Genomic DNA, 15,230 nt, shown 5'->3' with positions numbered 1-15,230 from the left:
TTTTGGAAAATTTGGCAAATCTAACGAACTGAAACTTCAAACAATTCGATCTTCTCCATACCTGATCTTTGCTTCTGTGGGAAATAAGCAGCCGTCAGAGATGACTGGCAGAGGCTTATTTTTTTTCCCTCATTAAAATGTGCCTGTAATTCTTCCCCACTATTAATTTGTCCACATCACTTGTTGATTAGCTCTTGCTGTAGAGCAATGGATTCCTAAACTTAACTATAATATTCAGTAATGAAGATTGAGTTTCTGAAGGAAGACTTTGAGACTGGCTTTATATTTATCTTATCATAAAAAAGGTAGAAATGCAGAGTAAGATGTAAATAAGCAACTAGATGGTGGCCCGATTCTAACGCATCGGGTATTCTAGAATATGTATTTATGTATGTATATAGCAGCCACATAGTATATAGCACAGGCCACGTAGCATATAGGAGCCATGTAGTATATAGCAGACAAATACTACGTGGCCTGTGCTATATACTATGTGGCTGCTCTATACATACATATTGTACAATACCCGATGCGTTAATACAGGCCACACAATATATATCAGTGGCCACGCAGTATATAACACAGCCACGTACTATATAACACAGTCTACGCATTATATAGCAACCACGCAGCATATAGCACAGGCGACGTAGTATATAACACAGGCCACGCAGTATATAACACTGGCCACGTAATATATAGCACAGCCCATGCAGTATATAGCAGCCACATAGTAAATAACACTGCCCACGCAGTATATAGCAGCCACATAGTATATAACACTGCCCACGCAGTATATAGCAGCCACGTAGTATATAACACTGCCCACACAGTATATAGCAGCTACATAGTATATAACACTGCCCATGCAGTATAGAACAGTGGCCATGTAATATATAGCACAGCCCACACAGTATACAGCAGTGTGGGCACCATATCCCTGTTAAAAAAATTATTAAAATAAAAAATAGTTATATACTCACCCGGCGGGGTCCACTGAAGATCCGGCGATAGGTGCGCGGCTGCCGACATCTTCCGTTCCCAGGATGCATTGCGAAATTACCCAGATGACTTAGTGGTCTTGTGAGAAGGCTAAGTCTTCTGGGTAATTTCGCAACGCATCGCCGGGAACGAAAGATGGCGGCAGGCGCGAACGGATTGTCAGACAACAGAGGGTGAGTATAGCAGGTTTTTTGTTTTTTTATTATTTTTAACATTAGATCTTTTTACTATTGATGCCGCATAGGCAGCATCAATAGTAAAAGGTTGGGGACACACAGGGTTAATAGCAGCGGTTACGGAGTGCGTTACCTGCGGCATAATGCGGTCCGTTACTGCCGGCATTAACCCTATGTGAGCGGTGACTGGAGGGGAGTATGCGGGCGCCGGGCACTGACTGCGGGGAGTAAGGAGCGGCCATTTTCTTCCGGACTGTGCCCATCGCTGATTGGTCGTGGCTGTTTTGCCGCGACCAATCAGCAACTTGGATTTCCATGACAGACAGAGGCCGCGACCAATGAATATCCATGACAGTCAGAAGGACAGACGGAAGTGACCCTTAGACAATTATATAGTAGATGGGCAAGAAAACAAGTGTCTGCTAGCGAACTGGTTAAACTCTGTGGAGGGGAAGAGATCCAGATAGTTCCTCCCTGCGCATATTGACCATGGGTATTAAAGTTTGACAAATTATGTGTGCCAAGATGGGTTCTGTATAATTGTTAAATGTGTTTTACGTAAAGAGCAATTACTTTTTTTCGTTGAATACATTCATATGTGCAGATCATGTAATATGAAAGCAATGATGTCCAAGGAGAGCTGAGAATTGTTTCTGGGGTTTCCTACCTTTTGTTGCCCAGAATTGTTGCCACTGAACTTCACTGAGATAAAAGAGCAACAATCACAGTGCTGTGAAAAAGTATTTTCCTCTCATCCAATTTCTACTATTTTTGGTAGTTTCTTACAGTCAGTATGTCCGTCATCTCCTGCCCTGACTGTCATAACATTTCCTACTGATATAGATTCAGCCCCTTTTTTTATAACGTCAGTCCTGGTAACTTCCCTATTACAACACCTAATAAATATTAAGGATACAGTTTATCTATGGAGACCACTGGAATATATTTCTAACTTACGTATAAAATCTTTCTTTATATTGTTATAGCTGTTTTTTTTAAAAACCTGTCACATTGAAAAAGCAGCCCTTTCTGTAGGTATCATGTTATAGAAAAAGAGAAGCTGAACACATTAATATATAGATTTTTGTTGTGAAAAAATAAAATATAATGTGTTTTATTTATTTATTTAAATTTCTGCTTATTCTTGTCTTTTTAATCAAGTGGGTGCTCCTACTCAATGTTTCACAGACTTCCTTTTATAAGTGTACACACACAAATAACTGTCAGTCACTGATAGGACCGGCCATATGACTGAAAGCTCAGAATGAATAAAGATTTAAATAAATATAACACAAGCTATACTGAATTTTTGCCAACAAAAGTATATATTTATCTGCTTTTCTACCCCTGTTCTATAACATGGTGCCTGCAGTTTGGGTGCATTTCTCAAGCCACAGATTCCCTTTAAAGAGCATTTTCTACTTGCACATTAAATATGCCTAATTGTACAGAGCTATAGGAACTGGAGGAGTCAGGATTGAGTTACTGTATGACTTTCTAACTTAATCTACTATTAAAGGGAATTTTTCATTTGATATTTTATTCATTTAAACTCATTTTCTCCTCCAATTGGCGCTGATCTATGGATTCTGGACTAATTTACGTTTTTCTTCTGGTCCCCATCATTGCAAAGTTTCTCCATTTTCCTTTACATAAACTCCCATTTCCACCATCTTATAAGAAATAGTGTGGACAAAGTTAGAAATTTTCACTTATAGTTTATTAGAAAATTTCTCTTTGAGCCCACTAAATAAAAAGATGTTCCTGTTTTGCATTGCATTGCATTGCCAGCTATATATTATGCTTTTGTTTTTTTTGTAAGTAACAAACAGAATCCTTTTAATATAAACATACCTTTATTTTTTACAGCTCCAGGAAAGGTTGTAAATCTTACTGTCGAAGCACTTAATTCATCCGCAGTGAATCTTACCTGGTTTTTACCTCGACAGCCCCATGGAAAAATTACTAGTTTCAAGATAAGTGTTAAACATGCAAGGACTGGCACAATAGTAAAGGATACCACTGTAAAAGTCGAAGACATTATGAATGGAGCATTGCCAGAGTGTACTGTAAGTTCATCCTAGGTAGAACATGATGTTCTGAATCTCTGACTTAAAGGGTATAGCCCCATCTTTATAAATGAGTATTGTCAGATAGTGATTGTAAAAACAATCAGGGTTGTAATTTACTGTTTATTAAAATCTGCCGTTGCTCTTGAAATATTAACACTTTTTAATTCTTTTATTTACTCCAGCTCAATGCTTAAGAAACCGATCACCACTGCTTTCTATCTTATAAGCAGTGAAGTTAAAGCTGGCCAGGAGTAGGAAAGTGCACTCCAGCGATCCCATCAAACGTAAAGGCAGTGCTTACAAACTCAATAAAGAGCTTGTAAGTACTGCACATAGACGTTTGTCTACAGCTGCTAGACAGCAGCGGTGATGAGCTTCCAAGGTTATGAGCTGCAAACTAAAGAAAAAAATTGTGTTAATAATAATATCTCAATAATATCTTTTTGACAAATGTATATGGTAAAATGTTTAGATGGACAAGAAGGATTTGACAGGTGAAAACGTCATTTTATAGCTTCCTGTTTATACGTAAGAGCTTGTTTTAGACTGGAGATGGAGATTACTTGAACATCTGCGAATAATGCATATAAATGTATGTCTGTAGTTGACCTCAGATAAAGAAAATAAACAGCTAAAATATTGCAAAATTAAATTACCATAACATCTTATATGAAAAAAATGTATCTTGAGGTAATTGAAATGTTTTTTTCCCCTGACTTTGATATTAACACATTCACACTCCATTTTGGAGGCTAATGCCATGCAACAAGTGTGAGTGAATGGAATGGGCTCAGGAGCTGAGCATACTCAACAGAAGACAGATGAGGGCTGTATTACACTGCCAGCATCTGCCTCTAACTCCAGCAACCAGAATATTCTCCGATAGCAGTTGCTAACCCCTCAAATACTGCTGGTAGCCTTTGACACCAACATTTAAGCTGCGCAATCTCTCTTAGGGCTCATACCCATATGTGAGAAAAATAACTGTCCGATTTCCGGACCGAAAAAATGGACGAGTGCTATGCGAGTGCCATGCGACTGTCATGCGAGTACAATGCGATTTTAACACCTAGCATCCAATTTACATCCGAGTGTACTGTGATTGCTATCTGATTGCAATGCGATTTTAACATGAGCTCTTTTAAAACCAAATATTCTTCAAAACATATATATATATATATATATATATATATATATATACACATATACATACATATATATCCCAAGCCTATGGGGTAATGGCTAGGAGTAAGTTATGGTGTGATATTTTGTCAACAGTTCAGTATGGTTAATCACCAGATTTTTGATCTTCAAGGACCCTTCCCATGTTATTTATTTACTGTTAAATTATTTGTCTGTTTTATAATAAAGGCTGCTGTGGCCAATTTTAACACCCCAGGTTCCTGGTTGTTACAGTGGCATTGCTTTCCTCACAGGGAGAGTGATGTTATGCTTGGAAGCAAGGAAGGATCCCTTTTAGCAGGTAATCACAAGCATGCAACATGTTCTTACTCGAGGCCAGAAGGGAAGCTCTGATCCAGTTTGTGGGTGGCTCTCCTATATATATTCTGGCTGGAGGGAAAGTAGTTAGTCTGTCAGAGGGACAGAGTAGAGAAGAAGAGAGGGGCCATGCAGTCACGTGAGGTGCTGCAGCTCCTGGAAGGAAAAGAAAGGAAAAAGAACAGATTGCAGAGAGCGTGAAGGAGGAAAAGAAGCAAAGGAGAGTTATCAGCTGGAGAAGAGCTGTGATTGGGCTCCCTCCATGCTGAAGCACAGACACCGGTAGCCAGAAGACCGAGGTTTTGGGGGTAACTCTATGCCCCACGGCAGAAACCGGCGGACAGCAGATTACAAGTCACCTGTCCACCATAGATACCTGAAGACACAGTAACGCATAGAGCCCGGGTCATGATAGAGATCCTGTAGAAAGGCTCGAGTTACCTGTCATGCGGGTTAGTGTCCTACCTCAAGGGGGACAGAGAGAAATCGTGAGGACCTTGTGTGAGGCCTAGGGCAGCAAGGGACTACAACTCAGCGCTAGAAAGAAGGCTTCAAACCCCACCTGGTTAGGGGGATTCCAGATTCGCTTCCAAGCCGGCCGGACTGTACCAGTACCTGTGATCATGTACCCTGGACTGTGGCTGCCTGAATTCTACAGTACAGAGGTAGAGACTGCAACTTGGGTACTCTGCTTCTTTCTATACCATCTACCATCTGTCCCTACTACACCGGGAGCCCTGGGGACCCAGCTTCAACTGTGGGAAGCCATACCATCCTTGCTGCCACAACATCACCACAGAGGACCCCTTAAGCAGCATTGGTCACCCCTGACCGAGTACCACAGGTCGCTTCACCATCAAACTTTATTTACATAAGCCCTTTAAAGACTTTTGCTTTAACATGGGAGCCCAGGGTCACGGGCCAGGTCGCCGCCGCCATGACACATCCCTTTAAGTACCGGACACTGACGAAGCCATCCATGCAACGGCAATACGCGTTGGGCTCCTGCCTCCCACGCTTTCCCCGCCTTCCTCCCCCTGGCCTTTTTCTATTTGGGAGCTTGATGCCTTGGTCTCATCTGCACATGGTCCTTTCGGATTATTGCTGTGGTCACTTTGGGGGCATTTTCTTTTCTGTGGACTCAGGTAGATCGCTTATCTTAGCACCCTTATTGGTTGGCCCACGGGCACCTCAGCTCTAATCATGGGCAACTGACGAATTGTGTCCTCTTGGCGTACCTCTCTTGTTCCCTCTGGTTATCTCTGTAGTTTATTGCTAAAATAGATTTTTTATCCTGGGTTTAGGATTTTTTGCCATTATCAGGGGTGTGCAGGGACTATTATGGTTGAGGTATTTGGTTTTACCATAGATATATCATGTTTTGAGGTATAGTGCCATAATTATGTTTATACATTGACATGTAAATTTGTTCCATATCTATAATATAACGGTGGGAGCGTCACTCTGTCCGAAGCCTTTATAGACTGCGCAAGCGCGATGCACCTGCGCAGCCAGGACCCCACAGACAGAATGACGCAGCCGGGGACCCGCACAACAACTTCCTTATCCTCCCCAATATACCGGGCATGGGGGCTCCATGCTCCCCTGCATACCCGCAACATACCGGTCATGGGGGGGCTCCTCACACCCCTGTATCCCTCCCAATATACCGGCCATGGGGGCTCCGTGCTTTGCAGCTCCAGGACCTTCGATGATGTCACCACCATGTGACGAGTGTGGGCGGAGTCAGCCCTCCGCTGTGCTGGCTTCAAAGGTGCTGTATCTTATATAGCCACACTCAGGCTGTAAGTATAGCTGCCCTCAGGCAGCACAGGCAGGCACGCTCCGCACAGCCGCCCACAGGCAGCACAGGCAGGCACGCTCCGCACACCCGCCCTCAGGCAGCACAGGCAGGCACGCTCCGCACAGCCGCCCTCAGGCAGCACAGGCAGGCACGCTCCGCACAGCCGCCCTCAGGCAGCACAGGCAGGCACGCTCCGCACAGCCGCCCTCAGGCACCACAGGCAGGCACGCTCCGCACAGCCGCACTCTGGCAGCACAGGCAGGCACACTCCACACAGCCGCCCTCAGGCAGCACAGGCAGGCACGCTCCGCACAGCCGCCCTCAGGCAGCACAGGCAGGCACGCTCCGCACAGCTGCACTCAGGCAGCACAGGCAGGCACGCTCCGCACAGCCGCCCTCAGGCAGCACAGGCAGGCACGCTCCGCACAGCCACCCTCAGGCAGCACAGGCAGGCACGCTCCGCACAGCCGCACTCAGGCAGCACAGGCAGGCACGCTCCACACAGCCGCACTCAGGCAGCACAGGCAGGCACGCTCCGCACAGCCGCACTCTGGCAGCACAGGCAGGCACGCTCCGCACAGCCGCACTCTGGCAGCACAGGCAGGCACGCTCCGCACAGCCGCACTCTGGCAGCACAGGCAGGCACGCTCCGCACAGCCGCACTCTGACAGCACAGGCAGGCACGCTCCCCACAGCCGCACTCAGCCAGCAGAGGCAGGCACGCTCCGCACAGCCGCCCTCAGGCAGCACAGGCAGGCACGCTCCGCACAGCCGCACTGTGGCAGCACAGGCAGGCATGCTCCGCACAGCCGCACTCTGGCAGCACAGGCAGGCACGCTCTGCACAGCCGCACTCAGGCAGCACAGGCAGGCACGCTCCGCACAGCCGCACTCTGGCAGCACAGGCAGGCACGCTCCGCACAGCCGAGCTTTGCAGCTCCAGGACCTTTGATGATGTCACCACCATGTGACGAGTGTGGGCGGAGTCAGCTCTCCGCTGTGCTGGCTTCAAAGGTGCTGTATCTTATATAGCCACAGTCAGGCTGTAAGTATAGCTGCCCTCAGGCAGCACAGGCAGGCACGCTCCGCACAGCCGCCCTCAGGCAGCACAGGCAGGCACGCTCCGCACAGCCGCCCTCAGGCAGCACAGGCAGGCACGCTCCGCACAGCCGCAATCAGGCAGCACAGGCAGGCACGCTCTGCACAGCCTCCCTCAGGCAGCACAGGCGCACTTAGGCAGCACAGGCGCACTCAGGTAGCAGAGGCGCACTCAGGCGGCACAGGCGCACTCAGGCAATACAGGAACGCTCAGTATAGCTGCACTCAGGCAGTACAGCCATGCTCAGTACAGCCGCACTCAGTATAGCCGCACTCAGGCAGTGCAGGCACGCTCATTATAGCCGCACTCACGCAGCACAACCGCACTCAGGCAGTAGAGCAGAAGAGAGAGAGATGGGAGCAGAACATGACAGAATGGGGGCGCAGGATGGGTGCAGCACATGACAGAATGGGGGCGCAGGATGGGTGCAGCACATGACAGGATGAGGCGCAGGATGAGAGCAGCACATTACAGAATGGGGGTGCAGGGTGGGAGCAGCACATGACAGAATAGAGGCACCGGGTGGGAGCAGCACATGACAGGATGGGGGCGCAGGATAGGAGCACTACATGACAGGATGGGGGTGCTGGATGGGAGCACATGACAGGATGAGGGCACCAGAAGAGTAGCACATGACAAGATGGAGGTGCAAAAAACAGGATGAGGGTGCAGGATGGGGGCTGCACATGACAGGAAGGGGGCGCATGATGGGAGCAGCACATACCAGGATGGAAACCATATACCAATATAAATGCTCACCACCCGGGCGTCAAACGGGTTTAATAGCTAGTACGTGTATAATTGCGGGGGTATCCACATGTGTGGGAGGTGTTGAGTGGTTTTTGTTTTTTAATTGTTTTTAAACGGTGTGTCAATAAAAGTTTACCTTTTACCTTTGATGTGAACTTCGGTAAGTGTGACTTGTGATTCAGTGACTTTGGATTCAGGGAGTTTCCAAGGGAGGATTTACTGAATTGCTGTCTGTATCTTAGTAATACTTTACATTTGTTTTTGTTTTTTATTTAACGTTTCTGTATGGTGCAATCCCCATTAGGAAATGTGTTCCACTATTGCTAATGCCATCCAGTGCACATCTTGCCACATGTATGCAATCCTTGAGCAGCCGGTCGAGGGTGCATACTGCTGTGCGAGATGTGAGCACGTTGTGCATTTGAAAGCCCAGATTCTGGATCTAAATGTGCAGCTGGCAACACTGAGATCCATAGACAATATGGAAAGGAGTCTGCTGCTCACTGAGCAGATGCTCAATGGGATAGATGAAGGGGGGGATGGTAGGATGGAGCTGCAGGAAAGTGGAGTAGCAAGCTGGGTGACAGAAGGCCGGGTAGAGGGAAGAGTGCCAGGGGGGCTAGTCCTGATCTGGCACACCCCAATAAGTTTGCTAAGTTGGCAGATGAGGAGGGTCCCAGTACAGGGGTAGCACTGCTGCAGCCAGGCATGTCCTCTGAAAGCCGGTGGATTGTCTGCTCCAGTAAGGAGGGAAATAGGAGAGCAGGGCAGGCCAGACAGGTGCTGGTAGTGGGGGACTCAATTATTAGGGGAACAGATAGGGCAATCTGTCACAAAGACAGGGATCATCGCACGGTGTGCTGCCTACCTGGCGCTCGAGTCCGACACATCGCTGATCGGGTGGACAAATTACTGGGAGGGGCTGGTGAGGACCCAGCGGTCATGGAGCACATTGGCACAAATGACAAAGTTAGAGGTAGGTGATTTCAGGGAATTAGGCTGCAAGCTGAAAGCAAGGACTGCCTGTACCACGTGCCACGCAAGAGAGGCAACGGGAGATTAGGGAGGTTAATAACTGGCTCAAGAATTGGTGTAGGAAGGAGGGGTTTGGGTTCCTGCAGAACTGGGCCGACTTCTCAGTTGGCTACAGGCTCTACGCTAGGGATGGGCTGCACCTCAATGGGGAGGGTGCAGCTGTGTTGGGGAGAAAATGGCTAGAAGTTTGAAGGAGTGTTTAAACGAGGGATTGGGGGGAGGGTGTTCATTTTATAAGAGGGGAAGATAGTGCAGATAGAGACCTGGGCAAAAAATAAAGAAGTTGGGGGTGGCGGTGGCATGGGGGTGTGGTTAGAACAATTAATAAATTAAGAAAGAATAGAGGTGCAGAGAGATACATAAAATGTATGTATACTAATGCCAGAAGCCTCGCCAACAAAATGGACTAATTAGAACTAATGTTGTTGGAGCATAATTATGACATGGTGGGGATACCTGAAACATGGCTGGATGAGAGCCATGACTGGGCTGTTAACTTGCAGGGTTATATTCTGTTCAGAAATGACCGAATGGATAGGCAAGGGGGAGGGGTGTGTCTATATGTAAAATCATCCTTAAAACCCATCCTGCGTGATAATATAGGTGAATATAATGAAAATGAGGAGTCCCTGTGGGTGGAGATAAGGGGAGGGGGAAAAAATAATAAATTACTGCTAAGGGTTTGTTATAAATCTCCAAAAATAATGGAAGCAATGGAGAATACCCTCGTAAAGCAAATAGATGAAGCCGCGACTCAAGGAGAAGTCATTATTATGGGGGACTTCAACTACCCTGAAATAGATTGGGGAACAGAAGCCTGCAGTTCCAGCAAAGGTAATCAGTTTTTTGACAACTATGAGAGACAATTACCTTTCACAACTGGTTCAGGACCCAACAAGAAGGGGGGCACTGCTAGACCTAATATTAACCAACAGGCCAGACCGCATAGCACATATAAGGGTCACTTGGGGAATAGTGATCACAAAATAATAAGTTTTCATGTATCCTTTAATAAGAAGTGTAGTAGAGGGGTTACAAGGACACTAAACTTCAGGAGGGCAAATTTTCAACGGATGAGAGATAATCTTGGTGCAATTAACTGGGACGATATCGTGAGACATAAAAATACACAAAGAAAATGGGAGACGTTTATTAGCATCCTGGATAGGACCTGTGCACAGTATATACCGTATGGGAATAAACATACTAGAAATAGGAGGAAACCAATATGGCTAAATAGAGCTGTAAGGGGCGCAATAAGTGACAAAAAGAAAGCATTTAGAGAATTAAAGGAAGTAAGTAGTGATGAGGCACTAAATAAATACAGAAAATTAAATAAATTCTGTAAAAAGCAAATCACGGCAGCTAAGATTGAGACAGAGAGACTCATTGCCAGAGAGAGTAAAAATAATCCTAAAATATTCTTTAACTACGTAAATAGTAAGAAACTAAAAAATGATAGTGTTGGCCCCCTTAAAAATAGTCTGGGTGAAATGGTGGATGAGAATGAGGAAAAAGCCAATATGCTAAATTACTTTTTTTCATCAGTATTTACTCAAGAAAATCCCATGGCAGACAATATGATCAGTGATAACAAAAATTCCCCATTAAATGTCACCTACTTAACCAAGCAGGAATTACGGCGGCGTCTAAAAATCACTAAAATTGACAAATCTCTGGGCCCGGATGGGATACACCCCCGAGTACTGCAGGAACTAAGTACAGTCATTGATAGACCATTATTTTTAATCTTTACAGACTCCATAATAACAGTGTCTGTACCACAGGACTGGCGTATAGCAAATGTGGTGCCAATATTCAAAAAGGGGACAAAAACTGAACTCGGTAATTAAAGGCCAGTAAGCTTAACTTCTACTGTGGGTAAAATCCTGGAGGGCATTCTAAGGGACGCTATACTGGAGTATCTGAAGAGGTATAACCTCATGACCCAGTATCAGCACGGGTTTACTAGGGACCATTCATGTCAGACTAATTTGGTCAGCTTCTATGAAGAGGTAAGTTCCGGACTGGACCAAGGGAACCCAGTGGATGTAGTGTATATGGACTTTTCAAAAGCCTTTGATACGGTGCCACACAAAAGGTGTCAGGCAGCTGCTACAAAGGCAAATAAAATAATGGGATGCATTAAAAGAGGCATAGATGCACATGAGGAGAACATAATTTTACCTCTATACAAGTCACTAGTGCGACCACACTTAGAATACTGTGCACAGTTCTGGTCTCCAGTGTGTAAGAAAGACATAGTTGAACTTTAGCGGGTGCAGAGAAGAGCGACCAAGTTTATTAGAGGACTGGGGGGTCTGCAATACCAAGATAGGTTGTTACACTTGGGGCTATTTAGTTTGGAAAAATGCAGACTAAGGGGTGATCTTATTTTAATGTATAAATATATGAGGGGACAGTACAAAGACCTTTCTGATGATCTTTTTAATCATAGACCTGAGACAGGGACAAGGGGGCATCCTCTACATCTGGAGGAAAGAAGGTTTAAGCATAATAACAGACGCGGATTCTTTACTGTAAGAGCAGTGAGACTATGGAACTCTCTGCCATATGATGTTGTAATGAGTGATTCATTACTTAAATTTAAGAGGGGACTGGATGCCTTTCTGGAAAAGTATAATGTTACAGGGTATATATACTAGATTTCTTGATAGGGCGTTGATCCAGGGAACTAGTCTGGTTGCCGTATGTGGAGTCGGGAAGGCATTTTTTTCCCCAAAGTGGAGTTTACTATTTGCCACGTGTTTTTTTTTGCCTTCCTCTGGATCAACATGTTAGGGCATGTTAGGTTAGGCTACGGGTTGAACTAGATGGACTTAAAGTCTTCCTTCAACCTTAATAACTATGTTACTATGTTACCCCATGGCGGGTGTTCCACAATTATTATCCAAAATTTGGTGTTAGTGTTTCCAGGCAGGTGGATGGAAGTGAAGTAGGCTGCCCACCTTAACATCGAAAATACCAATGTCATCTATGAACGCTTGTGGGAATACTGTGCCTTTAAGCCTTTGTGTGTGCTTTGCACCCCTATATGGGTGGTGCCAGTGCCCCAGCTGTGTTGGCCACTTCATCTTCATCTGCCTTGTGCTTCCACTGAACCCCTGCTGTCACATGAGGACACTCTCAGAAATATGTCTACCAGTGTGCTCTTGTATTTCCGCATTTTCTGATCATGCTTTAGTGGTGAAAGTAAAAATGTCACGTTCTGCTTGTATAATGCAGGTGCCTGGATGCAACGCACAGAGTTCACAAGGCGGAAACAGTCAGTAGTGGTAATATTGGTATTGTTATACAACAATGACTTTTAAGCGATTAGGGTTAGTAGATATGCAATTAAACAATATAGGGGATCACAGCAGGTTACAAATAAGCTAGATAGTCTCTCAGTACTTACCGTTAGTGGTGTGTTCAGTCTTGGGAGTCACGACGTGCGTTCTCACTTGAAGTTCTGGCCCCAGCGGGGGTCACCAGGTTTTCCCGCTAGGCCGCAAGACTTTTCCTGAAGTAGTCTATTAAAGCCCGTTGAGCCTCCCTTGCACCAACCAGCCTCCTCCCAACCTGTAATCCTAGTCACAGCCGACCCCAGTACCATAGGTGAAAGATGGAAGGGAAGGTCCTGCTCACTGACACTGTTCCTCCTCTCTCGCAGGCATGCCTTTCCTGCTGCAGTTGCCACACGGTTCTTCTTAGTTTGACCATTGGCGGAAGTCTCTCAGTCTCGGGGCAGAGAGGATCGGGCCTCAGCTTTTGACTGGCGTAGTTGGATCTTGGAGGCTTGACTAACGCAGGGAGCAGATTACAGTTCTGACAAGCGTCAGCCATACTCCCTGCTGAGGCCCGTCACTGTGGTCTCAGAGGTGTCTCTGAAGCACATCTGTCCTGCTCTCTTCCCTGGCACCAAATCTCCTCATGGTTTGACATGCAGGGCTTTGATATAAGGGAAGGTCCTTCCCCTTCCAAATCTTTCAGCACACTTTGGTTCAGCTTTTTTTCGGTTGGCCAGCAGATGGCAGCCTCTCCTCATTAATGGTACATCCTGCAGTTCCTGCACAAATTTTCTAGAGGGCACATGGTTTTTTGTTAGGCTGTGTTCACACGTTGCAGTTTTTTCGCGTTTTTTTCGCGGTTTTTCCCGATAAAAACGCTATAAAACCGCAAAAAAAACGCATACAATAACCATCCCATCATTTAGAATGAATTCCGCATGTTTTGTGCACATGATGCGTTTTTTTTCCGCAAAAAAAACGCATACCGCACAAAATCCGGACATGCTCTATCTTTTTGCGGATTTCCCACTCCAAAATGCACTGGGAAGTGTCCGGAAAAAAACGCGGCAAAAACGCGTCAAAACCGCTGCAAAAACGCGTCAAAACCGCGGCAAAATCGCGACAAAAACGCATGCGGTTTTCTTGCGGATTTCATGCAGAAAATGTCCGGAATTCTCAGGAATTTTCTGCATGAATTCCTGAACGTGTGCACATAGCCTTACACTTGTAGCAGGGATCCAGTAGGGTGCACACACAGGAATTAGCACTTGTATCAATCCAGGGAACTCAGAGGTCCTTGCTTAGGCACAGCAGCATGTACTGCCTCATGTATGCCAGGCTGCACGGAGGCAGCAACAAGCTGTCCTCAGTGGGAGGTGTGTCTTCTGGGTCCTCTCTTTCATCTGTAATCTCTGTATTCCTTAGTCAAGCTCCTGTGATGCCCGTGAGCTGCTTTGAATGCCACCCTGTTGTGAACACAGTTCTTTCTCATCCTCCTCATCTTCCAAAAGTGGCTGGACAATCCCCTGGCTGGTCATTTGTGTACCTGGCCGCTGTGTACAGGAACTCATCCACCAAGACGTGTGTGGACGCCTGGTCTGATAATGGTGCGAATGGTCTCTGTCCTTAATTCTTTTCATCCTGTGCCACCACCACATCCTTCATCGCCTAAAGCTCTGCTTTTCTAAGAATCATAGAAGTGGGATAGTAACGCTGATGATGGCACTATAAGATCTGCCCATGTTTGTGGAGTACTCACAGTAGCGCCACACAGCACACACATCCCACGTGGAGGCCTAATCATTGGTAGTGAAGTGGTGTTGCTCTGCAGCTCAAACTCCAGGATTGTCTGCTTCTGCTCACACAGTTTATCCAGCATGTGCAAGCTGGAGTTCCACCTTGTGGGTACATCGCATGTGAGGCATTGAGCGGGAAGGCAGAAATGAAGCCGCAGCGCAGACAGGCGAGCAGCATCAGGGTGAGAGTGACGAAAGCCTGCACAGATGGCCTGTGCTTTTAGCAGCAGCTCTGACATTTCTGTGTAACGTTTGACGAAGCTCTGCACCCCCAATTTAGCACATGCACCAGGCATGTTTGTCAAACTGTCTAGGCCTGGAGGTGCTATTAGATTTTCCTTGTTATTGCACACCATCAGGCTGGGCCTGAGGTTTAGCGGCACCGACTGCACATCTGTCTGTTCTTTAATCCCCATCCACAGTTCCTGCGTGGTGTGGGATTTTTTCCAATATTTTTATTTTGGTTTCATTTTAGTAACATATGACTCATGTTTATAGGCATTGTTTGCCATTAAGTAACATAAAACATATAATACAATATTTGATCTTTGACATATAATCATTGTCTATAATGCTTTGTCTTGTTTTGTTATCAGTATTCAATTTTAAGCGTTTCAAACGCTTTATAACGCTTTAAAGTTGTAATAGAAATACAATAAAAATAATATGATATACTAAAATATAATAAACATATTTAAGGTACGTAT

The 15,230-nt window shown here is 45.8% G+C and overlaps 1 protein-coding gene across 1 annotated transcript in view; it reads left to right on the top strand.

Annotated features, from left to right (window-relative positions):
• Positions 1 to 2,613: 2,613 nt before the first annotated feature.
• PTPRQ (protein tyrosine phosphatase receptor type Q) overlaps positions 2,614 to 15,230 on the top strand; it is a 536,318-nt gene continuing 523,701 nt past the window's right edge. The window contains exons 1-2 of the mRNA XM_069762319.1: positions 2,614 to 2,623; positions 3,048 to 3,247. Of these exons, the coding sequence (XP_069618420.1) occupies positions 2,614 to 2,623; positions 3,048 to 3,247 (210 nt within the window). The remainder of the gene's footprint in view (positions 2,624 to 3,047; positions 3,248 to 15,230) is intronic.

Source organism: Ranitomeya imitator, chromosome 4 (assembly GCF_032444005.1).
Source record: "Ranitomeya imitator isolate aRanImi1 chromosome 4, aRanImi1.pri, whole genome shotgun sequence".
Classification (NCBI taxonomy): Eukaryota; Metazoa; Chordata; class Amphibia; order Anura; family Dendrobatidae; genus Ranitomeya; species Ranitomeya imitator.
This window is presented reverse-complemented; position numbering and strand designations above follow the sequence as displayed.